At 42.7% G+C, this 26,455-nt stretch overlaps 2 protein-coding genes across 2 annotated transcripts in view; one reads left to right on the top strand and one right to left on the bottom strand.

The window, feature by feature from the left end:
• Nucleotides 1-680: 680 nt before the first annotated feature.
• On the top strand, nt 681-16,975 carry LOC113423870 (TNF receptor-associated factor 1-like). Its single transcript, XM_026685437.2, has 6 exons — nt 681-784; nt 8,412-8,481; nt 10,110-10,388; nt 11,695-11,872; nt 13,988-14,136; nt 16,284-16,975. The coding sequence occupies exons 1-6, from the start codon at nt 780-782 to the stop codon at nt 16,500-16,502; spliced, it is 900 nt and encodes a 299-aa protein (XP_026541222.1). The 5' UTR covers nt 681-779; the 3' UTR covers nt 16,503-16,975.
• A 4,121-nt stretch (nt 16,976-21,096) lies between these two features.
• DDAH2 (DDAH family member 2, ADMA-independent) overlaps nt 21,097-26,455 on the bottom strand; it is a 50,818-nt gene continuing 45,459 nt past the window's right edge. Inside the window, exon 7 of the mRNA XM_026685438.2 lies at nt 21,097-22,873. Within this exon, the coding sequence (XP_026541223.1) occupies nt 22,757-22,873 (117 nt within the window). The 3' untranslated portion in view covers nt 21,097-22,756. The remainder of the gene's footprint in view (nt 22,874-26,455) is intronic.

Genomic DNA, 26,455 nt, shown 5'->3' with positions numbered 1-26,455 from the left:
AGTCTCAGGCTTGGTGGAGTCTTGCTGGATGATGATGTAATGAAAGGGCTTTGGACAATTCCTATTATGGGTCTGCCTGGAAGAGGTAGATCTTTGTTATGTAGAATAGACTGGCCCAGGCCTGACTAATAACCCATTGACAAAGGTGGCGGGGAGGCTGAGTTTCTGCCTCTCTGAGTTTCTCCTTCTCTTTTGAGGGAAATATTCTGCCTTTTTAGTATATCCCAAAATATTTCATTTTTCTAGGAAAGGGGTGGGTTTTAACTTCCAACACACGCATAGACTGCATTAGGCTAGCAGCTGGACTATTGGATTGGATCATGGAGATCCAGATTCAATTCTTATTGAATCTGATTTGGGGGACCTCCCTCACAGGATGAAGAACCAGAAATATTTTTAAAAATAAAATAAAATTGGGACAATAGAGAGGCTTCCTGTATGTCACTATTATTCCTGTCCATATTAGGAAAGTGTGACCTCCAACATGAAAGCTATGTGGTCTGGCAATAGCTGAACAAATGTTCCACCTGAATGAGCTTTTATTTTCAGTTTTGAGTTTAAAGAGTTTTATCATTTGGAAACTGACTTCCTCTGCCCCGCAGTTGGGATTCCCCCACCCATTGAAGCTTCCACTGGCAGGCAGTCTTATCCTCCCACTTTTTTTTATTCTGACTGCATCTTTTTTTAAGAGAGGAAAAGGTTAGTCTTGACTTTGCCTGGAAACTTATAAAACTTCAGAAAGAGAGATGTGGAACAATTGAAGGCCTGAGCAGCCAAAAATGAGGTATGTATCTGGGATGGTCAAAATGATTTTTTGGAATGTGATGGGGGGGGGGAGTAGAATAAGATTTATATTAAAGATGTAACAAAAGGAACAGAGTGGATATCAGCGGTTCTAGGAACAGGAATATTTAGTCCCAGAATCTGTTACATTACTGGGACTCGGTCTAGAAGAGGAGTCTCCAAATTTGGCAACTTTAAGATGTATGGACTTCAACTCCTAGAATTCTGGGTGGTGAAGTACAGAAGTTTTAAAGTTGCCAAACCTTGGCTGAGATAAATGATATCTGTGCACCTGCAGAATCCTTTCCTTCTTTCTCTCTGTTCTACTCACAAGTGATGAGCATATTTTTGAGACTAGAGAAGGTACTGAACCAGAATGAATTGAAAGTGGTGCCTCGTAGTAATGCATTTTGAGCTGCAGATTTTTTTTCTTAAAAAATGTGAGCAAATATTATAATTAGGTACCTTCACTGAAACACAAGTGTGCTTTTACTTCCTAAGAAAAAGGAGACAGTAAAAGTCATTGTGGCACATTAAACACTAACAAGACGGTTTTTATGTTGTTTTAATTCTTGATTGGAAGCAGCCCAGAGCTTGGGATGGGTGGTTATATAGATGATGATAGATGATGATAGATAGATAGATAGATAGATAGATAGATAGATAGATAGATATAGATAGATAGATAGATAGATAGATAGATAGATAGATAGATAGATAGATAGATAGATAGATAGATAGATAGATAGATAGATAGATAGATAGATAGATAGATAGATAGATAGATAGATAGATAGATAGATAGATAGATAGATAGATAGATAGATAGATGAGAGGGAGACAAACAAACAGACAGACAGACAGACAGAGACAGACAGAGACTGATAGACAGACAGACAGAGACAGACAGACAGAGACAGAGACAGACAGACAGATAGAAGATAAATAGATATAGAATTAGTAGATGGAGCTTTTATTTTAGAGATGTTCTCTAATTTATTGCATGTAATATGTGGTTTTAATCTATGTCCTGTTATAAGTGCATATTAACTACTGCTGTTGTAATTACATCTATATATAAATTATACATGTGGGGTTATAGATAGTAAAGAAACCAGGAAATAGAATAAAATAAAAACAAAAAATGAAAATTGCCTTGACAATAGTAGCCATTCACAAAAGAATTGTTTGTTTCTCGTGACCCAGATGTTCCTGCAGTGGTGAACTAATTGAAGCACAGGGTAGAATGAAAAGCTTTTGTTTCCTGCTCAAGCCACAGGAGATGCAGACAGATTGAATTAAAATCTCTTTAGGATGGGGTTTTTTGTTTTTTGTTTTGCTTTCGTATATGTAAATAATTTGAAACTCTTGCCATTTTTGTTTGCAAAGATCAGAGATCAGTAAATTAGAGTCTTCTACTGTTAAAAAAAAAAAAAAAAAAGCTAACTGCATGCAGCATGTTAATCTGGAACATCTCCGTGAATATTATATCTCAGAGGCCTTGAGGCACGTTACCATAGTTTATGCATATTAAAAGGGTTTCCAGTTTACATTAAGTTTGGGAAATTTTACTGAAACTAATTCAGCTTCAGGATGAACTCAACTTGGATGGTTTTTGTGCTTTGTTTATTTAGATTTAGATCATTCATATCCTGCCTATATTACTTTTACAAATAACTCAAGATGGCAAACCTATCCAATGCACCTTCCTCTGGCTGTTTTCCCCATCACCCTGGACTGAAAAAGAGGAACTGGCCTAAGGTTACCCAGCTGGTTTTCATGTCAAAGTGGGACCGTCTTTTGCTTTCCAGCCAGGTGCCTTAACCTAATTACCCTGCTGGTGTGTGTGTGAGGGGGTGTAAGTGTCTGTATCTGTGAGTGAGTGAGTGAAAGTGAGTGAGTGAATGAGAGTAAGATAGAACAACAGAGTTGGAGGGACCTTGGAGATCTTTTAGTCCAGGGGTCACCAACCTTTTGGACCTCAGGGACCCCCAAACTCATAATTTTAACTCCCGTGAACCAGAGACCCTGGGGAAATCCCCAAAAAACTGCAGGAAAATTCCCCACCCCGGTTTCCTACCGATCAATCATTCTTTATTTGGGATCGCAGGAAAGCATCTCCAGCTCCATTCTCAGGGGGAGAGAGAAAGAGAGAGACTTTTGGCTTCATGCAAGAAAAGCAGCAGAAGCAGCAGAAGTCTTTCTTTCTCTCCTACAAACTCCACTAGAAATGAGTCTTTGCCTGCGCAGCCTCTTGGAGCAGGATGCCTTGCAGGGTCCCAAAGACTCATTTCTGGCAGAGTTTGGGGGAGAGAAAGAAAGACTTTCACTGTTTTCCTTCTGTGCAGCCAAAAGCAGAAGAAGAAAGAAGCAGAAAGAAGCAGCCCAGTGGCCAGGCAAGGCATGTTGGGGTGAGTGGGGCAAGTTCGCCCCCTCCGCCCTTTCCCCCCTCCCCTCACTACCTCGTGTTGTTTGCAATGCAAGCGATGCAAGCCTTGTGTTCCCATGAGCCATGTGGGCGGTGCAGCCTTGTGTTCCTGCGCAGCCTGGATTAATTGCTTTGGGGGTGACATTTCTCTGTGGACCACCAAAAATTTCTCGCGGACCACCAGTGGTCCTCAGCCCACTGGTTGGCAACCACTGTTCTACTCCAACTCCCTGCTTAGGCAGGAAACCCTATACCATTCCCGACAAATGATTATCCAATCTCTTCTTAAAAATTTCCAGTGTTGGAGCATTCACAACTTCTGGAGGAAAGTGGTTCCACTGATTAATTGTTCTAACTATCAGGAAATGTCTCCTTAGTTCTAAGTTGCTTCTCTCCTTGATTAGTTTCCACCCATGGCTTCTTGTTCTGACCTCAGGTGCTTTGGAGAGAATAGCTTGACTCCCTCTTCTTTGTGGCAGCCCCTGAGATATTGGAACACTGCTATCATGTCTCCCCTAATCCTTCTTTTCATCGAACTAGACATACCCAATTCCAGCAAACATTCTGAGTGAGTGAGTGAGTTGGCAAGAATGCAGAAATGGTCTGCCACATCATTCTCCTTCTGTGATGGTTTTCTGGAATGAGCCTCAAGTTCTGGGATTTCCTGAATTCTTCCACCTCAAATACCAAGCAGATACAACACAACTCTAATTCAATCTCCTCCAAACCTGTCTAATGTCTTGAGACCAGAGCCCTCAAAATGTCCTGCCACTTTTCATCCACTTCCCCACTACCAAGTGGAGGATGCTCAACTCAGGCTGGGATTTAGGGACAATCAGCTCTATCCTCTTAACATCTTCTAGCAGAACAAAGAAAACTGGAGGACAAAGTCAAAAGTGGAAGTGAATAATTCCCCCCTTTCCCCCCCCTAAACTGAACCCTCCAGGAACCTCAAAAATGCAGCATAATTGTTCTTAGGCAGGCTTCAGCCCAAATGGAGGGATGTTGTGTGGATTGGGGAGATGTTACAATTGGTTTTGTGAAGTCTTCAGTTGCTCCTAAAACCTCTAGAAATGATTCACTTTTGCCCTGGCCTCTGAGAAGAGACCCTGTGGATCACCTTGTCCCAAATGTGCTTTTTTTTTTTCCAAAAGGCAACTGGAGTTTCTTGGGTTTTTTTCTTTGAAAACATTTCACTTCTCATTCAAGAAGTTTCTTCACTTTAGAAGTGAAACATTTTCAAGGGGAAAAAAAAATCAAAAAATTCCAGTTGCCCTTTGAAAAAAAAAAAAGCACTGGGACAACCATGACCTGAAGGGTTGAGAATCTCCATAAAGCCCTGGGCCACCTTGTGTATCAGATAATTCTTCCTTCCAAAATCCAGAAACACTCCACTAATATCATTTTAAGAGCTCACCACACATTTCACCCCTGGGGTTTCCCTCAGAAGTCTTGTTCTGACTGCTGAAAAATTTCCCCTCACCCCGAAATGTGATATCATCTGGTGATCTAACCGAGTGGAAAAAAAAATGTCTGAGAGTCATCAGGGGAGGGAGAAGAAAAGGCCCTGTGATTGTGTGATAGGCAGAAACCTGGGGAAAATCCAGAGGGCTGGGGCTGTTATCTTAATAAATAAAAGAAAATTTATCTCATTCAAGGAGAGAGTCAGAGCTGTGGAGTACTGCTGAGGTGACCCTTTTAAAGGTATTAATGAAATTATTGGGTCTGTATGGGTAGTCCCAATACTTGAGATCCCAACTGGGGCCAGAACGTCTGTTGCTAAGCACGGTGGTTGTTTTATTTATTTTTATTTATTTATTAAATTCATATTGCCCAATTTGCAGTTGAGAATTAGTAGAAAAAGGCTGTTGCAGGGAGGGAGGGAGGGAGGGAGGGAAGAAGAAAGAAAGAAAGAAAGAAAGAAAGAAAGAAAGAAAGAAAGAAAGAAAGAAAGAAAGAAAGAAAGAAAGAAAGAAAGAAAGAAAGAAAGAAAGAAGAAAGAAAGAGGCAGGCAGGAAAAAAGAAAGGAAGACAGATGAAAGAAAAAAGAAAAAGAAAGGGAGGGAGGGAGGGGGAGGGAAGAAGGAAGAAAGGAAGGAAATTATTTCATAAAATTTAGGTACTTCCCATGTCACTTTTGTGATGACTTGGAAATTTAAGAAAAAATTTATGGGGAATGTTCGGAGCATGTTTTCACAGAAAACGCAATTACCAATTAATGAGCGAGGATTCAGGTTATATCCTCAAACTTAAAGATAAAGGTTCCCCTCGCACATACTTGCTAGCTGTTACCTTCCCACCAAAGGTGGTCCCTATTTTTCTACTTGCATTTTTACATGCTTTCGAACTGCTAGGTTGGCAGAAGTTGGGACAAGCAACGGGGGCTCCCTCCATTATGAGGTGCTAGGGATTCGAACTGCCAAACTGCCAAACAGCCGACCTTTCTGATCGACAAAGCTCAGCGTCTTAGCCACTGAGGCACCGCATCTCTACATCATCAAACTTAGCTGTTGTCTATTATTAAATATTGTTATTCCACATTTGATATTAATTTTCCGATTTAGGCAACTTTAGTATATCCATAAATAGCACCTTTGGCTAAATGGACAGTATTAAGACCTAAATACAATAGAACTGTAGTATCTCTGGAAACAATTATATCAGTTACAAAACTATGGAATGGAACGTCTAATAAAAACCGATGCAATCCATTTTCCTATGCTAAATTGGCTTTATGGAGAAATCCAGCATTGAAACTTGGGGGAAAAAATGTGATATAGAAAAAATGGATGAAAGCAATGTCTACCACATACATGGATTCTGTCCTTAATCTGGTCTTTCAGTGATTGCCCCCATTGGCACTGTAACTCACTCCTTCCCCCTTATGGTTGGTTATCCTTTTCTTCACTTTCCTTCCATTGTTTGCAGCAACAGAGACTTCTCCAAAAAAATTGGGTCTTTGTATCATGAGTCCAAAATAGAATCATTTGAGCCTGGTCATTTTTGCTTTAAGAGAAAACTCTGAGTTGATTTGTTTAATGATCCACTGGTTTCTTTGTTCATTTAGGCTGTCCATAGTTATTTATTTATTTATTTGTTTGTTTGTTTATGTTGTCCAAGGTGTGTGTGTATTTATCATCTATCTATCTATCTATCTATCTATCTATCTATCTATCTATTTATTTATTTTATTTATTTATTTATTTGATTTGCCAATTGTTTACAAGATCATAAGTATAAGCGTATACATAGTTGTGAATACATGAAATGGGTACATATAAGAAAAATAAAAGAAGAATAAGAGAAACAATAGGACAGGGACGGTAGGCACGTTGGTGCGCTTATGCACGCCCCTACAGGCCTCTTAGGAAAGGGGTGAGGTCAATAGTAGACAGTCTAAGGTTAAAGTTTTTGGGGTTTGGGGAAGAAACTACAGAGTCGGGTAGAGTATTCCAGACATTGACCACTCTATTGCTGAAGTCGTATTTCCTGCAATCAAGTTTGGTGCGGTTTACTTTGAGTTTGTATCTATTGTGTGCTCTTGTGTTGTTATGGTTGAAGCTGAAGTATTCATTGACAGGTAGGACATTGCAATGTATGATTTTATATACCATGCTTAAGTCAGACCGAAGACGGCGTAATTCAAGGTTTTCAAGTTCTAGAATTTCAAGTCTGGTGGCATAAGGTATTCTACAACGAGTAGAGGAGTGGAGAACTCTTCTTGTGAAATATTTCTGGACTTTCTCAATTGTGCTAATATCAGATACGTAATGTGGGTTCCAGACTGATGAACTGTATTCGAGTATTGGTCTAGCAAATGTTTTGTATGCTCTAGTTAGTAGTGTGATATTACCAGAGAAAAAGCTACGTAGGATTAGGTTAACAACTCTTAATGCCTTTTTGGCTATGTAGTTGCAGTGGGCTCTAGCACTTAGATCATTAGAGGTGAGTATTCCAAGGTCCTTTACAGAGCTTGGGTCATCAACAAGATCTTGACTATTCAGCTTGTATTTTATTTTCTGATTTTTTTTTGCCAATATGTAAGACAGAGCATTTATTTGTTGAGATTTGAAGTTGCCATTTGTTTGACCATTCTGATACATAGTCAAGATCTTTTTGTAGGGTAGCAGTATTGTCTGTGGTATTGAACAGCTTTACATCATCAGCGAAGAGAACGCAATTGCTCTTAATATGATCACAGAGGTCGTTTATGTAGAGTATGAAGAGAGTTGGTCCTAGAACACTGCCTACCTACCTACCTACCTACCTACCTATCTACCTACCTATCTACCTACCTATCTATCTACCTACCTACCTACCTATCTATCTACCTATCTATCATCTATCCTGTCCAAGGTATGTATGTATGTGTGTGTATGTGTATTTATTTATTTATTTATTTATTTATTTATTTAGCCGTCTTCTCCAGTGCAGGTAGTCCTCAATTTACAACAGTTCACTTACTGACCATTAGAAGCTACAACGGCACTGAAAAAAGCGACTTATGACTTTTTTTTCACACTAATGACTGTCATGGCATCCCCAGGGTCACCTGATTTACATTTGGATGATTGACAACTGACTCCCATTTATGATGGTTGCAGTGTCGTGGAGTCACGTGATCTCTTTTTGCGACCTTCTGCCCAAGCAAAGTCAATGGGAAAACCAGATTCACTTAGCAACTGGGTTACTAATTTAAGAACTGCAGTGATTCGGTTAACAAATGGGCTGAGAAAGCTCGTAAAACGAGGCAAAATTCACTTACCAAATTTCTCACATAGCAATATAAATTTGGAGCTCAATTAGCAATAGCGCTTAGACTTATATATCGCTTTACAGTGCTTTACAGCCCTCTCTAAGCGGTTTACAGATTCAGCCTATTGCCCCCAACAGTCTGGGTCCTCATTTTACCCACCTCAGAAGGGATGGAAGGCTGAGTCAACCTTGAGCCTGGTGAGATTTGAACTGCCAAAATGCAGGCAGTTGGCAGTCAGCAGAAGTAGCCTGCAGTACTGCATTCTAACCACTGCGCCACCATCAATTGTGGTCGTAAGTTAAGGACTACCTGTACCAAAGTTCAGAGCAGTCCATATTCTTCCCATCCTGCTTCTTTCACTTTTAGGGAGTGTCCCAGAGAATACCATGACTTGGATGTTTGGATCTTGGTAGGTTATCTGACACAATTTGTTTTGCTTCCCAGCTGTAGCAGAAACACCTCTTTTGAATATCTGAAAGAGGAGGAAATTGAGCCACTCATCCATTTTGACAAGGTGGGTTGTACGTTTTCATGGTTTATAATTATTGTGGTGCATGTGAGTATATGTGTGTGTCAGAGTGTGTGTGTGTGTGTATGTGTAAGTCCTTGACTTACAACAATTCATTTAGTGACTGTTCAAAGTTACAACAGCACTGAAAAATGTTACTTATGACCATGGTCAACCATCAAGGTTGACACAGACTTCCATCTTTCCAAGATGGGTAAAATGAGGACCTAGATTGTTTGGGGGCAAATATGCTGACTCTGTAAACCACTTAGAGAGGGCTATAAAGCACTGTGAAGAGGTATACAAGTCTAAGTGCTATTTGCTAAGTGTCAAGTGGTCATGTGATTTACATTCGGATGCTTGACAACTGGTTCATACTTATGACGGTTGCAGTGTCCTGGGGTCATGTGATCCCTTTTTTTGCAGCTTTGTGACATGCAAATTCTAGGGGGAAGCCAGATTCACTTAACAACGGTGTTACTAATTTAACAACTGCAGAGCTTCGCTTAACAACTGTTGCAAGAAAAGTTGTAAAATGGGACAAAACTCGCTTAACAAATTTCTCACTTGGCAACATAGATTTTGGGCTCAACTGTGGTTGTAAGTCAAGTACTACCTGTATGAGTGTATGGATGCATGTATGTATATGTATGTGTTTCTGTGTCTGTGTCTGTGTGTATTTAAAAGACTACCAAAAACACAGCAAGGAAGAGAAAATAAGCAATAAAATAGAGTAGAATAGAACAGAGTAGAGTAGAAAATAGAAAATAGAATAGAAGCAAAGCTATAAATAACAGTATGCTGAAAGAATATTGTAAACATTATGTAGATTCTATGTTAAATTAAAATATAAACCCAAGAGACAAAATTTGCAATTCCATGTATAAAACTATAGTCCAGAAATGGTTTCCAAGTAAGACTGAATTCTAGATTAGATTTAGTTGGCAAAGTGAGATTCACTTAACAAACATGTTGAGAAAAGTCACAAAATGGGGCAAAACTCACTTAACAAATTTCTCACTTAGTTGCAACATAAATGTTGGGCTCAGTTGTGGTTGTAAGTTGAAGGCCACCTGTATCTCACTTAGCAGCAGAGGTTTTGGGCTCAATTGCGGTCATAAGTCAAGGGTTACCTGTACTAACTTATTAAGGGGGCATGAACAGGCTGGTACCCAAGGGCTGGGCCAACTCTAGATGCAGGGGTGGGCTGCTGGGGGTTCGGGAGCCCCTTTAGCTAAAATTCTGCATCCCAAATCCCGCTCCTGGCTGGCCCCACCCACCCTGCCCGACTCTCCCAGGAGTCCCCACCTGGTCCATTTTGGATGCAGGTAAGTGCAGGGTGTGCTCAGAGGCTCAGGGGAGGTGAAAAATAGGCCTCCCGTAAGTTCAGGAAGGCCGGAAATGGGCCCGTTTCTGAGTTCCAGAGAGCCTCCGGAGCCCGGGGGGGCTGTTTTTGCCTTCCTGGGGGCTCAAAAACGCCCCTCCCCAAGCCGTGGTGCAAGGGGACAACTAGGCCACACCCACCATGGCCACGTCCACCCAGCACCCGGGCAGAGAACCCGTTGCTAAAAATTTTTGAAGCCCACCCCTGTCTAGATGATTCATGCCTGTTGGTTGACTTCCATTTTTAACAGATGCCCGGTGGACAAGTGGAAGGAATCGTGCCATCCCAGCATCCTCTGCTTCCTAACACCCTGCACCAGTTTGTGGGCCTGGACTTCCCCCTGGACCATCTCCTGGAGCAGCTGAGGCCTGGCCTGAAAATCAGGCAGCAGGTGGCTGAGCTGGAAACCCGCCAGAAGACCTTGGAGAACATTGTCTCGGTTCTGAGCCGGGAGCTGGGCAGAAAAGAAGAGGCCCCTGACGTCAGGGTTGGAGAAGCTCTGGCCAGGATCCTCTACCTGGAGGAGAGAGTAAGAGGCGCCTTTTGGAATGATTGATGCCTTTGAAATCAAAGGTCTCCAATGAGAACTTATACTGTAGATCGGAAGTGGGGAAGGATGGGCCCTTTATAACTTGTGGACTTCAACTCCCAGAATTCCTGAGCCAGCCGTGCCTATCTCAGGAATTCTGGGAGTTGAAGTCCACAACTTATAAAAGGGCCCATCCTTCCTCACCCCTGTTATAGATTGACCGCAACTTACAACTCAATTTACTTAGTGACCGTTTGAAGTTAAAATGCCACTGGAAAAGTTGGTTATAACTGATCATCACTATTTCAGCATCGCTGTAGTCACGATGACAATATGGACATTTTGCAAGGAGCCTGTATTTATGATATTTGCAGCATCTCTAGATCAAAGTCGTGGGATTGCCGCTTGTGACCTTCCCAGCCAGCTTCTAACAAGCAGGATAACTTGGTTAACATTGAAGCTGGTTTCATTCTTTCTTTGTGCTAAGGCAGGAGTGGGCAACTGTGGCCCCTTTCAAGTTTGAACCATTGGTGGCTCAGTGGTTAGAATCCAGTATTGCAAGCTAACTCACTACTCACAGCCAGGCGTTCTGACTGGCTCAAGGTTGATTCAAGCCTTCCACCCTTCTGAGGTCAGCAAAGTTGCCTAGATTGTTGGGGGCCATAGGCTGACTCTGTAAACTGCTCAGAGAGAGGGCTGTAAAGCACTGTGAAGCAGTATATAATTCTAAGTGGCATTGTGACTAAATGGAGACTAAAACACATGAAGAACGGTTACAGGAAATGGGCATGGCTAGTCTAGTGAAGAGAAGGACCAGGGGATACAGGGTAGCAGTCTTCCAATATTTGAGGGGTTGCCACACAGACAGGAAGGGGTCAAGCTATTTTCCAAAGCACCTGCAGGCCAGACAAGGAACAGTGGATGGAAACTGAACAAGGAGAGATTTAACCTGGAAATAAGGAGAAACTTTCTGACAGTGAGAACAATCAACCAATGGAACAGAAGTTGCCTTCGGAAGTTGTGGGAGCTTCATCACTGGAAGCTTTCAAGAAGAGACTGGACTGCCATTTGTCAGAAATGGTGTAGGTCTCCTGCTTGGGTGGGGTGGGGGGTTGGACTAGATGATCTACAAGATCCCTTTTAACTCTGTTAATCTGTATCTGCTATTGGTATTATGCTTTATAGGTTTTCTCTCCCATAGCTATTATAGTTCACTTGTCTCTGTGAAGTAATTCAATGTCAGTTTACTGAATTTAATTGAAGGTATCAGTATTTCTCTTTCATGTATTCCATGTATTCCTTCCAGATAGAACAGCAAGATTCACTCTTGGCTCTGAAAGATGTGATGATCAGCGGCTTGGTGTCCCGGATCCAGGCCCTGGAACATACCAGCTATGATGGCTGTTTGCTCTGGAAGGTCCGCAGAGTGGGGCTTCAAATGCGGGAAGCTCAAACCGGCAAACGGACTGCTCTTTATTCCCCCCGTGAGTGACCAAATCGGGACATGAACCAAAAGGGGGAAATTGGTTTGGTAGAACAAAAGTCCCTGCTTGGTGGCCGTGGAGATTCTCAGTCATCCAGGTCGTAGATGTCTCAAAGGTGCTTTTTTTTTTTCTTGAAAAGTCAGCTGGGTTGGGGTTTTTTTTCCCCTTGTGGAAAAAGAAGAAGACGTCATCCAAGAAGCTTCATCAGTTCTGAGGGAAGGGGGATGGAAGGATAGGTACCAACCCTTGAGACTGGATCGCAGAGGGACAGAAGGATAATTCTGATAGGATTGTGGAGTGGAGGGAAATGGAAAGATTGTCTTTTCTTTGCAATACTATTCCTTCCACCACCCCTTCATCCTATCAGAAGCAGAGGGCAAGACAAGAAACCATGGATGGAAACTAGTCAAGGAGAGAAGCAACCTGGAATTAAGGACAAACTTCCTAAAGTGGAAAACATTTCACCAATGGATCAGCTTGCCTTCAGAAGTTGTGGGTGCTTCATCACTGGAGGTTTTTAACAAGAGCAGAGGTCTCCAAACCGGGCAACTTTAAGACTTGTGGACTTCAACTCCCAGAATTCCTCAGCCAGCCATGCTGGCTGGGGAATTCTGACAACTGACGTCCACAAGTCTCAAAGTTGCCAAGTTTGGAGAGCCCTGAACAAGACTGAACAGTCCCTTGTCTGAAATAGTATAGGATCTCCTGCTTGAGCAGGGGTCTGGAGTAGGATAGAATAGAATAGGATAGGATAGCATAGCATAGCATAGCATAGCAAAGCATAGCATAGCATAGCATAGCATAGCATAGCATAGCATAGAATAGAATAGAATAGAATAGAATAGAATAGAATAGAATAGAATAGAATAGAATAGAATAGAATAGAATTCTTCATTGTGATTGGACACACAATTGGTGCATATGCTCTCCGTGTACATAAAGAAAAAATAAAATACATTCATCAAGAATCATAAGATACAACACTTAGTGATAGTCATAGGTTACTCACAAGCAATCGAATCATACTAGGAAACAAATAAAACAAGCAACACGGTTATGGTCATAAGTGGGAACATATAGGTAATAGGAAGGATGAGAAGAGTAATAGTAATACAGTCTTAGTAAATAATATGACAGTGTTGTGGGAATTAGTTGTTTAGCAGAGTGATGGTATTCAGGGGGAAATTGTCCTTGTGTCTAGTTTTTCTGGAAACCAGGCCAAATGAGTCAATTGATGATAGTAGCCTGCATACCCCAGGATTTCAGATACAAAGAGCAGACAAAACCTCTGAGATCCCTTCCAGCTCTATTTTATTCTATCCTTCCATCTCCCCACCATCCAGTCTCCACTGTCAGTACCTATCCTTCCATCTGCCCCACCATCAGAACTGATGAAGCTTTTTGGATGAGAAGCAAAACGTTTTCTTCTTTCTCCTCAAGGAAAAAAAATAGTCCAGTTGCCTTTCAAAGAAAAAAGCCACCTTTGAGATGCCAGCTTGGTGTTTGACTTTCTGACTACAGTATGGTTTCTGTGGGCTTGCACTATGGGGAAACACAGGAAGATCCAGCATGTGCCTCCTGCAGGGACTATAAAAGTTGCAAATGCATGGCCCCATTCAGAAATAGGCATTAAGGGGTGCTCTCAGACACTTTGTGGGTGCCTCCAGGCTTGAAGCGCCTAGGGGAGAAAGAAGGAAGGAAAAGAAAAGATGGAGAAGGGAAGGAAGGTGCCTCCAGGAAGGACTAGGAAGGAAGGGAGGAAGGGCGGGAGAAGGAAGAAGAAGAAAGAAAGAAAAGATGAGAGAAGGGAAGGGAAAGGTGCCTCCAGGCTCGAAGAGACTAGGAAGGAAGGGAGGAAGGGTGGGAGAAGGAAGGAAGAAGGAAGGAAGAGAATGGAGAAGGGAGGAAGGGCCTGGGGACTAGGAAGGAAGGAGGAAGGAAGGAAGGAAAGAAGGAAGGAAGAGAAAAGATGGAGAAGGGAGAATTAGATTCCAATTTCCTTCAGAAAGTTTGTCTGGTTCATCCTGCAATAGAGTTTATCGACGAGACACAAGTCAGTATTATTGTTCTTGCTGCTCTTAGCATCTTGTCTTTTTCTCTTTCATGCTCCTCCAGCATTTTATACCACCCGTTATGGCTACAAGCTTTGCCTGAAGCTTTTCCTGAACGGAGATGGAACCGGTACTGGAACTCACCTTTCACTCTTCCTGGTTGTGATGAAAGGAGAATACGATTTCCAGCTGAAGTGGCCTTTCCAACATAAGGTATGATAAGAGCTTCTGAACTGGTGGTAAGGAGACATGACGTAGGAAGCTCCCTCCCTCAATTCTCCTGGCTGTGGCCGCCACTTGTTCGCCAAACAGCAGCTATAAGTTCAAGAGGATTCCCAAATTGTGTTGTGGCCCGACAGTGGCCAGAGGAGCTGGCGGCAGACTCAGACAGTGAGGAGGTTGGGCGGGAAACATGGGCCAGTCCTGGAGTCTGAGGAAGGCTCTGATGAAAGCCTTGCATCAGAGGCAGAGATGGGGACAGGACCGTCTGACAGTTATCAGCTGCCTTCGGAGTCAGACATCAGTGAGGCAGAAGAACAGCTAGAGCCTGTTCCCAGTGTGCACATGCACAGAGCTGCCAGAAGAAGGGAACAGCTGAGGAACAAGGGTTGACTTGAGAGTAAAACCACAGGTGGATGGTGAATGGGGCTTTGTAGGAGACAATTAGTTCATTCTGGCATGCTTGCCAAGTATTGCGGCATCTGAAAGATATCAGCCACTCTCCAAGCCCGATAAAGGTCTGTAACTGGGAACTATTTTGAAAGACTGTTGGGCGGGACTTTATTGGAAAGGAAATGCCAGGATTCCAGCACTTAACCCCATTTAAATCATGAGTTCTCGGGCCAAACTTCCAAAACTTCAAAAGGATTTATTGGGAATTAAAAGGTCTGGCACTGCCTGAGTGTAGCTGACTCTGAGACACATCATTCATTGTCACCCTTCACCCTGGTTTTCCCGCACTCCCTGGGTGTATCATAATTCATATTCTCCAATGGGACACATCCATAGCCAAGAGTCACCAGTCATGCTCTCCAGTTAGAATTTTGAGAGGCAGAAACTTCAGTCACCTAGTTACTATCTTTGAAAACATTTATGGAATGCAGTTTCGGTTTTGCAGGCTGCCACGCCGCTCCCCGCTCCCTTTCTGTTGGCAACTATAAAAAGACCATAGAAATATTTTATGAGTTGACAGGAAATTCACTGTAAATTAAATGAAAGGGGTTTATCAGGATGAGGATCGACTTCGTGCTGTGGGGAAGCCTATATCAGAATAAATTGCATGCCAACTCTTTTCGAGAGAGTGCCATCCCAGTCAGATGCTAAAGTCCACAGCCGCCCTGCCTTGCTAGAATTAGATTTACATCCAGACCTCCACAGCTCTAAGCACTGGGAACAAATCCTGATAGCATCACTGAAGGAGCCAAGGGAGAGATCTACACTTGTTGTGAGCATATAGGTAATCCTTGACTTTTACAATAGTTCATTGAGGGACCGTTCAAAGTTACAACGGCACTGAAAAAAGTGACTTAGGATCATTTTTCACACTTACAACCATCACAGCATCCTCCGTGGTCCCGAGATTAAAATTCAGACACTTGGCAACTGACTCGTATTTATGACGGTTGCAGTGTCCCAGGGTCATGTGATCCCCTTTGGCGACCTTCAGATAAGCAAAATCAATGGGGAAACCGGATTCACTTAACAATTATGTTAGTAGCTTTTAACTGCAGTGATTCAAGAACTGTGGCAAGAAAAGTTGAGGCCTATCTGTAGTGGTTATGCTTAAGCCCAGGCCAATGGATGGCCTCAGCTGGTAGAAGCTGGTAGAGATTCTCAGTCATCCAGGTCATGGTTTTCCCAAAGGTGCTTTTTCAGGAGGCAACTGGACTTCTTTTGAAGACGTTTCGCTTCTCATCCAAGAAGCTTCTTCAGTCCTGACAGGATATCCTGTCAGAGCTGAAGAAGCTTCTTGGATGAGAAGCGAAACGTCTTCAAAAGAAAAACAACAACGAAGTCCAGTTGCCTCCTGAAAAAGCACATTTGGGACCTCAGCTGGTAGCTTTATGTACCCTAATAAGTGTTACGTGGAAGTAGGAAAAGAGTTGAGCCCTCAGGCACACTGAAATGCTGGGTTCTAGAGCTGACCTCCTCCCCTAAAATCATGCCCCACATTCTTTACCCCCTAACCTAGTCCAGGTTACAATTCATGGTCTTGAAAGACCCAGAAAGTAATCTGGCCTAGAGACAAGGAAATACATGGCTCCAGACCAATGCTATCTCGTTTAGTGCATGTAAATTGGTGCACATAATATAATGTGCAAAATATAGTGCATATAATTTCTCCCTTCTTTAAAATGTAGGTGACCTTCACTTTGTTGGATCAAGTCAACAATCGTCACGTTTCCACCTCCTTCCTTTCCTTGGAGTCCTCGTCTTCATTCCAGCGGCCCATCAGCGAAACCAACCTGGCCAGCGGCCTCCCAGAATTCCACCCCTTGAACTCACTACACGAACCAGGGACTGGCTACATCCATAATGACACATTAGCCATTCAAGCTGTGATCCACACAAAGGCTTAAAACTATTGGGCAACCTTTATCTCAGATGAGGAGACCAAACTAACCACAGTTGCTCCGACATGATGGAAGGCTCCAGAATATCTGTCAAAAGACAGTGCACACAGCTGCATTTATTTTTCCAATCTCTACTCAATAAGGCTGCAATTGAAGAAACTCTTGTGGAGCTTACTCAACCCTTTCCCTATCACCCATACAACAGCCCAGAGGTTGAAGGACTCCCTAAAGTCTGGGTTCCTGATGCAAATTTGAATCCATTAACTTATTCTAAGATCTGCATACCACAACGGGATGGTTATGCAGAATCCAAAATATTCTGTCGAGTGAAAAGGAGATATAAACCTAAGGTTTTCTACTACAAACCCATTTCTAGTGTTTGGAAAGGTAAAACTATTATCTCTTCACATCCTTGCCAGAAGAGTTGGACCTATTGCTATTTTATTGACCGTTAAATATATTTGTCTTATTTCTTATTACGTATTGGTCTTGTTTTTATTTTTATTTTGTTATTACAGGTAGTCCTCAACTTATAACCACTACTGAGCCCAAAATTGATGTTGTTAAGTAAGACATTTGTTATGTGAGCTTTGTTGTCAGGGTTCCAACGGATGCCCTAATTAATTCATGAGCCTCGAGCCAAGTTTCAAAAGAAATCCAATTATTTATTAGGAGCAAATGCCGGCACTTTTCCCAAGTGCAATTGGCTCTGCCCCATGTAATTTACTGCCCACCGACTGTATGGCCCTGTTTCCCCCCCCCTCCTCCCAGGGTGTGTCATAAATCACATTCTCCAACAGAGTGGGCTACAGAAAACACACCTCTCCGGCTTGCTCTAGTAACCTGGGATACAACCTGGAGAAAGATATGCGTGGAATGTGCTTCTGGTCATAGCAACCGAGCTTCTCCCTCCTGCCTATGGCAACTCAAGAGCAGTCCAGGAATGCTTTACGAGTTGACATTTGTCCCGTTTTACGACCTTTCTTGCCACCGTTGTTAAGTGAATCGCTGCAGGTGTTAAGTCAGTAACACGGTGTTAAGTGAATCTGGCTTCCCCATTGATTTTGCTTGTCAGAAAAAGGGACCACCTGACCCCGAAACACTGCAACTGTCATAAATATGAGTCGATTGCCAAGCGTCTGACTTTTAATCACATGACCACGGGGATACTGCAATGGTTGTAAGTGTGGAAAACGGTCTTAAGCCACGTTTTTCACTGCCGTTGTAACCTCAAATAGTCACTAAATGAACATTTGTAAAGTTGAGGACTACCTATGTTTATTATATTATTTTTCTTATTGGTTATTTTCTGATCGCTTTCTTCATGTGCCAACCAGAGCAGAGTCTTGATGCAACCATTAAAATGATTGCTTCCGCTTTTGAAAGCCAATGAAGTCAGATTTTTCTCTTCAAGGGAAACCATGTTCTGAAGACCTGGGGTGGCTTTGGAAACACCTGAACCCATGCTGTTGTGAGACAGATCAATGGTGAAGGGACAATAAGGCAGATCTTGAAGATTCGGACACAAGTTGTGGTGATGTAATGGTTAAAAATCTGTTCGCTTTACCGTATTTCATGTGGAAATACTATAAATATAAGTGTGCAAATGCAAGTACCATATTTTTCAGAGTATAAGATGCTCCAAAGTATAAGACACACCTAGCTTTTGGGGGGGGGAAAATCTGCCCCTGCCTCCTAGCAATTTGCCTCCTTGCAGCAAACAGCAAACAACCTGTTTCAGCTTCAGCACAGCCTGATTAGCACAAGCAGCTGATTGTTGGTTGGATCGGCTTCAGGCTGCAGAGATTGCCACAGCCTATTGCCATAGCCTTGCGCCACATTTTCAGCCTCCACATACGGTTTTCAGCCTCCACGCCCCGTTTTCGTCCTCCCTGTGCCCCATTTTTGGCCCATTCCGGGCAGCGGGGATCGGAACAGGCAGAAAATGGGGTGTGTGGAGGCTGAAAATGGGGCGCACGGAGGCAACGATAGGCAATGGCAATCCTTGCAGCCTGAAACAGCTGATCGTCGGGAGGCCGATCCAACTGATCATCAGCTGTTTGTGCTAATCAGGCTGCGCTGAAGCTGAAACAGGCTGTTTGCTGTTTGCTGCAAGGAGTCAGATTGCTGGGAGGCAAAGGGCAAAGGGTGGGGGCGGCGGGTGGGTGGAACTTCGACAACATTCGTTCCATAAGACACAGACATTTCCACCCACTTTGGAGGTGGAAAAATGTGTGTCTTATACTCTGAAAAATACGGTAGATTAATAGGTACTACTTTGGTGGGAAGGTAAGAGAGTTCCGTGTGTCTTTGGTACATAGCCATTCTGACCACATGACCCTCGGCCAAGAAATGAAGATGAGCACCATTTCATGGAGATGGATATGACCGGACAGGGAAACCTTTACCTTTTTACAGGTAGTCCTCGACCACAATTGGGCCCAAAATTTATGGTGCTGAGCGAGACAGTTGTTATGTGAATGTTGTCCCATTTAACGAACCCGTCTTGCCACAGTTGTGAAACACAGCAGTTGTTAAGTTACTGTTCTGACCAAGGCTTCCTAGACCGTAATTATGCACATGCTTATTTTAAAAACAAGTCTTATTTTATTGCAACGCTGGGAATTGTTTTCATTCCCAGCCGGTAATTAATCTCAAACAGTCTCTCCTGTTTAGCACCCACCTTTCTTTTCTGTGAAGTGCTGCCAATAACAGAAATATCAAATGAACTAGAAAAAAAAACCAACTGAAGTATGAAGAGCTTCAAGAATGACTCTGAACCAATCGAACGACTTTGCTTCCTGCAAAGGTTTCATCATCTTTGCCTGTCCGTTATCCCTTATGGGAGGGGCAATCACCTCCCAGCCTTACTCCTGAGTCACCCCTTTTGTCTCAGCTGCTCTCACCTTCTAGCAGCTCTGGGCACATGCACACTGGGAACAGGCTCCCCGGGGTCCTCTGCCACGCTGCTGCCAGACTCCAAAGGCTCCAGAGGCAGCACCCCACTCCCAGATGGTCCTGGCCCCATCTCTGCACCGGACGCAGGACCATTGTCCGAGTCCTCCTCAGACTCCCGGACTGATCCCCTTTCTTCCCCACTGTCCGATTCCGCTGCTGTCTGCACAGGCCGCTGGTGAACCACAAAAGTTACTGACAAAGTTGTTAACTGAATCTGGCTTTCACACTGACTTTGTCAGAAGGTCGCAAAAGTTGATCACATGATCCTGGGGCACGGCAAGCGTCATAAATATGAATCAATTGCCAAAGCATCTGAATTTTTTATTGTGTGTCCATGGGGATGCTGCAATGGTCATAAGTCAGTTTTTTCCAGTACTGTTGTAACTTCCAATGGTCACTAAAGGAACTGTTGTAAGTTGAGGTCTACTTGTACTTGGAAATGAACTGATGGTTGGCGGAAGGAGTTTTCTTTCCCTTTGTAAAAGAAAGTGGCTGTAGCAATGGAGATATTCCAAGGAAAAACACCAATTCGATTAAACATTTTGATAGTATTGGATCACTGACTCCCATCCAGGGATCCTACAGATGGAAATTTTGATTTCATTACCTACTTGAAATTTTCCTCTAATGTTTACAAAGTGAGTGTCAGGATTCCGGCAGTTACTCCAATTAAATCATGAGCCTCAAGCCACACTCCCAAAGTTAACATTGAAGTTAACATTCTACGTCTGGCACTAACCTGGGCATAGCCAACTCTGAGATACGTAATTTACTGTCACCCTTGATCCTGCTTTTCCCCCCGCCCACCCCTCTGAGTGTATCATCCAATGAAAAACGTCCATAGCCAAGAGTCATCAATCATGCTCTCCAATTAGATTTTTTTCCCCGCAGAAGCTTCAGTCATCTAATCAGTCTTTGAAGAAAACATGAATGGAACGTACTTTTGATTCCACACTGCTGCCTGCTCTTTGAAACTCCTCCCCCCTTCTTTCTGCTGTCAACTATAAACGTGTATACAAAATGTTTAATGAGTTGATAGTGAGAACTTTGTTCTTCCTTCCTACCGAGTACACACAAAAAAGTAGTAGTAGTACATGAAAAGCCAAGTTTGGCAATAAATATTTGATATCATATATCCATGATGGTGAACCTATGGCACAGGTGGCACACAGAGCCATTTGTGTGGGCATGCGAACCCCAGCCAAACTTACCTGCACTGTGCATGCGCGCGCCTCCCACCTGATTTTTGGCCCGTTTGAGGCTATTTTCACCCTCCCGGAGGCTAAGGAAAGCCTCTGCAGCCTCGGGAGGCCGAAAATTGGGCCTTCTGGAAATACCAGAAGTGCCGAAATGGGCCCGTTTTCAACCTCCCAAGGCTCCAGAGGCTACCCTCGAGCCTCCAGGAGGGCAAAAACGGCCTCCCCTGGGCTCCAGAGGCTGAAAACAGGCATTTCCACTTAACCAATGTCTTGCTTAGCAACTGAAATGTTGGGCTCATTTGTGGACACAAGTCAAGGACTACCTGTATAACGAAAAAAAAAAAAAAAAAGAATCCTGTTAAAATGGAAGCTCTTCAGTTGGACGACGGTAGGCTGAACCAAAATCCAAGCATGAGACCAAAGAAGAGAGACCCTTTAAGAAATTGAGTTGTTGGCAGTTTTTTTTATTTATTACTTTTTTTTTAAATGGATTCCACAGAGGGTTAAAAGAGGCAGTGAGTGAATTGTCTAGACTTCTAGAACTGGTCATCAGCAGAATTGTTCTCACGAACATTGTTACAAGTTCTCCTTCATCCACATTACACAAATACATAACGTGGTGCTGCTGAAGGAAAAGTGTCCTCGGTGATGACTTTAGTCTTGTGAGTTTGCAGAGAAGTGGCATTGAGGAAACTGTTGTGAGCTGGGAAAACAGTGGAGAATAACTCTACACTCTCAGAAACCCGAAATTAAAGCACCGTGGTATACAGTATGCTAAGCAGAGATATAAGATACCATTTACAAAGTTGAGGAGTTCTTGCTGCTCTCTGAGCTTGGTTGTTTGCTTGCAGAGGTTTCATTACCCATCTGATGACATAACCTAGTCAGGTAATGAAATGTCTGCAAGAAACAACCAAGCTCAGAGAACACCAAGGATTCCTCAGTTCAACCCTGAGCTGCAGATATTCTCCTCTACTGCTACTTTTGAGAACATTTCAGAGGCATTGAAGGTCATGTGAACCTTCATTACCACTGAGACTTCTGCCAGGACATATAAAGTATTAGATTTCCACCATTACTGGTTATAGAGATGCCTCCTAATCCACAATACCAATGGTATTAGAATTATCCAGTTCTCTAACAATGGAAGATGATCTGTCTGCCAAGCCAGTCAAAGATCATTTGCAATAACAATCGCAAGCCGACCTTGGCTACAAAATACCTCTATTCTCCAAAACTAATATAACGATATAGAAAGAGAGAAAAACAAAGGTCCTATATTGGCCACCATTTTGGATGGTGAAAGCTCCACAATGAGCTTTCACAATGAAAGCTCCTAAGGATCTTTCCAAAAAAAAAAAAGGCTGCCCACAACTATATCTCAGTATCTATTGCAATAATCTTGTCCCAGAAAATCCTCTCTTTGAGGAGGAGGAGGAGGAGGAGGAGGAGGAGGAGGAGGAGGAGGAGGAGGAGGAGGAGGAGGAGGAGGAGGAGGAGGAGGAGGAGAAGAAGAAGAAGAAGAAGAAGAAGAAGAAGAAGAAGAAGAAGAAGAAGAAGAAGAAGAAGAAGAAGAAGAAGAAGAAGAAGAAGAAGAAGAAGAAGAAGAAGAAGAAGAAGAAGAAGAAGAAGAAGAAGAAGAAGAAGAAGAAGAAGAAGAAGAAGAAGAAGAAGAAGTGGTGTTAATCTTAATTCATCCAAGTAGGCTTTAAATTTGGGAACCTTATTAAAATAGAAGTTACTGATGAATTGTTGAAAGGCCAAGCTTCCTGGTGTAGCTTTTATTAAGTTTTGGGAGCAAGAGATATAAACCCTTTTCTATGCCAGAGTAAAAATCTTTCTAAAGGGTAACATAAAAAAAAAAAGGTAAAGAGAGAAAGTAAAGAGAGGTATGACTTGGTGGGAGAGAAGGTCCAATGTAAATTAAAAAAGAAACAGATGCCAAATTTAAATGTGACCTAATCAGCAGGCATGGGAATTAGAGTGGCCCTCTGCTTCATAGGGAAGTGGAGAAAAGAAGAGCTACATTGCTCTGCACGAAGAAAACAAGGAAAGGGCTCCAGGAACTGGGGGAACCTGTATTTTTGTGTGGATCCATAGGCACTAGATCTCCAGCTTCTTGTTGATGAGAAGAGAGCAGGAACTGAGAGTACCACCAAGTTTGGCTACTTCTGTGCACGCCGCAGGGATCAGGGTGTAATCTGGAAGCTTCTGAAAAGGCTAAGAACACAAGCAAACAGAAACATGTTATTTCTCTTTACAAATGCAGCCCCTCCTAACTCGGTTCTTTAAAGCGGGGATAGATCGTGTTTTCAGAACTGGAGCCACACCTGGCATTTTGAGATGTGGCAACCTTAAAACTTTCTCACAACGCACTCACAACGCAATTGATTTCAGAGACCTGCTCGCTCAGAAAATGGCCGCCACCACAGACCCATTAGTCACAAAACATTCAATTATCAAAAAGGTAAATGAGTTTCTGAGATGCTCTTTGCCATCCCAGAAGGATCTTTGGGGGTACAGAGTACAGAATAATAGAGTTGGAAGGGACCTCGGAGGTCTTCTATATATATGGAGGAGACTCTATACCAGGGGTGTCACACTCAACACCCGTGGGCCAGATGTGGCTCACAAGGGAGCTTAGATCTAGCCTGCGGGGCCACCCTGGAAACAGCAAAGGACCAGTCCGTGGTGCCTCTGTCAGCAGAGGGCTAGCAAAACAAACTTTTTTTTAAAAAAAAAACAGAAGGAGAAATATTTCCTCTTTTGCATTTGAGCCTCCAAGAAGGGACAAGAAAGGAGAAAGGGAATAAGGAAAGAAAAAAAAGAAAAGATGGGACAAGAGCAAGGAAGAAAAAATAAGGAAAGGGGAAGGAAGAAGAAAGGAGAATGAAGAGGGAAGGAGAAAGAAGAAAAGGGAGGAAGGGAAGGGAAGAGGAAGGAAGGAAGGAAGGAAGGAAGGAAGGAAGGAAGGAAGGAAGATTATAATGAGAGTGAGGAAGGGTCTGAGGGAAGCCCTGCCTCAGCGCTTGGCCACCACAGGTGCCCCCGACACGAGTGGCATCAAACTGCCCCCGTCCCAGTCCTCCCGAGGTCAAACACAACCCTGATGTGGCCCTCAATGAAATCGAGTTTGACACCCCTGCTCTAAACCATTTCAGATATATGATTGTCCAGTCTCTTCTTAAAAGCCTCCAGTGATGGAGCACCCACAATTTCTGAAGGCAAAGCTGTTCCACTGGTTAATTGTCCTCACTATTAGGAAATTTCTCCTCAGTTCTCAGTTGCTTCTCTCCTTGATTAGTTTCCATCCATTGTGGTAGACAGGCTAATAAAGGAATGGAAGAGTATATATATATGTATATATACATACGATGTTACTTAGTTTGGGTCATGAAACGACTGCAAGAAAACAACCAAGCTCGGGAAGCACTAAGGACCCCTCATTTCAACCCTGAGCTACAGATATTCGCTTCTGTCAGTTGATATATACAACCCAAGGATGGGAGACAAGTTTGCTGGTAAGTTGTCATACATGGCAACTTTCTTCAGGTGGCCAACGATCTGCAAGAAGAAGCTTTTCAATCATTCAGAAAAGAACCACCTTAACTCACTTACCATAAATGAGGCTGGGACGAATACACTTACAATTTCTAAACGTTGCAAGAGGAGAATTGTGATAGGGTATGGTTGCTAAAAATCAGGAGTTTAGTCACGCTTTTTCTAAGTAACATTTTTGTAACGGTGTACATTTTCATTCAGCTGTAGGCCACATCATCAGGTGCATGGTGTGTCTGAAGCGAGGCAGGATTTAAACTGGGATGAGGTGAGGAGGAGAAGGACGAGAAAGATGCTCACACTAGTGATGTTAAATAGATAAATAATAAAATAAAATGATGGTACTTGAGTAAGGAAATGTCTACAAGCAAACCCAGCAAGAACCTCACATTTCAGCCCTGAGGTACAGATAATCTCTTCTATTGAAGACAAGTTAGTAATTCAAATGTGAGGCCGATTCAAAATCGATAATCAACACTTACGATAGGTTAAAAACCCACTTAAATAGGACGTTGAGACTCTAGAAAGAGTGCAGAGAAGAGTAACAAAGATGATTAGGCGACTGGAGGCTAAAACACACAAATAACGGTTGAGGGAATTAGGTAGGGCAGATTATTTTCTTTATCACAATCCCTATGCCTTACATCAGAGAGGAACAATGTTTATATCTTCAATAAGAATGGGTATGCCTAGTTTAATGACAAGGAGGTCTAGGGGTGATATGATAGCAATGTTTCAATATCTAAAGGGACAACACAGCTATTTCCTAAAGTGCCAGACAAGGAATAATGGATGGAAACTGAACAAGGAGAGATTCAACCTGGAAAATAAGGAGAAACTTTCTGACAGTGAGAACAATCAACCAATGGAGCAGCTGGCCCTCAAAAGTTGTGGGAGCACCATCACTTGAGATTGGACTGCCATTTGTCAGGTCTCCCTCTTGGGCAGGGGGTTGGACTAGATGACCTATAAGGTCCCTTCCAACTCTGATTATCTTTTATCTGAAAAAAGAGGGAGACAAGCTATTTTGTAAAACACCTGAAGGCAGGACAAGAAGCAATGGATGGAAACTAATCAAGGAGAGAAGCAACCTAGAACTAAGGAGACATTTCCTGACAGTTATAACAATTGATCAGTGGAGTGACCTGCCTCCATAAGTTATGGGTGCTCCAATACTGGAAGATTTTAAGAAGAGATTTGACAACAATTTGTCTGAAATGGTATAGGGTTTCCTGCTCAACCAGAAGGTTTGACTAGAAGATCTCCAAAATCCCTTCCAACGCTGTTATTTTATTATCCTGGCTACTTGAAACTCCCAGCATTTTGCTTAAACATCAAAATAGATCGAGAGATTGCTGAACTCACTTATATTAAAAAGGTCTCATGTTATCTCACAAAATCTCAAGAAACAGTGGGTTGGATGAGGTGACTTGCAGTTCACGGAAGCCTGTGCCTTTAAATAAACTACAGTATGTCCTTTTTAAATAAAAAAAAACAGACCAAGATTAAGAGACCTTCTAGAGATCTGCACTTCTTGCTTTTTTGATCTTGTCAGACTGCCTGGGGCTTGGCTGCAGGGATCATACCAATGCCTTTAACGCAGGGGTGGGCAAACTTTTTGGCTCGGGGGCCTCATTGACTTTTAAAATTTGACAGACGGGCCAGGTCAGCACAAGATACGATACATATAAAAAACTGCAAAATCTCCTCAAAATCAAGTCACTGCGCCTAATGCGCCACCTGGTGTCGAAATGCCTGTCATCACAAGTCAAAATCAAATGAATGCAATCATTCAATCGTTCATATCAAACCTTAATTCTGTACCAATCTTTGGCGGGCCGGATTAAAAAGACCAACGGGCCGGATGTGGCCCGCGGGCCGTAGTTTGCCCACCCCTGCTTTAACGCATCTCATTTTTCACTACACTGGTTTCCTATTTAAATTTTATTTTATTTTTTTTTTTAAAAAAGTGGAATGGGTTCCAGGGAGCTTTCTCAGTATATACTGGTATTTGCGGATGTGAATAGTATAAGAACCTTTACCTTTCTGATATTTCAAATGTGTCCCAATAGAAGAGAATTATTTGTACCTCAGGGTTGAACTGAGGGGTGCTTGGTGCTCTCTCCATTTGGTTGTTTGCTTGCAGGTGTTTCATTATAACGACTAGGGAACATTTGCTCTCTGCTTAGGTACAGTAGCTTGCCCTGCGAGTGTTGTTGGGGTTATAGTTTTCTCCTTAGTAGT

Source organism: Notechis scutatus, chromosome 2, assembly GCF_049901735.1.
Source record: "Notechis scutatus isolate UNSWTSFEM ecotype Mainland chromosome 2, rNotScu1.2, whole genome shotgun sequence".
Lineage (NCBI taxonomy): Eukaryota > Metazoa > Chordata > Lepidosauria > Squamata > Elapidae > Notechis > Notechis scutatus.
This window is presented reverse-complemented; position numbering and strand designations above follow the sequence as displayed.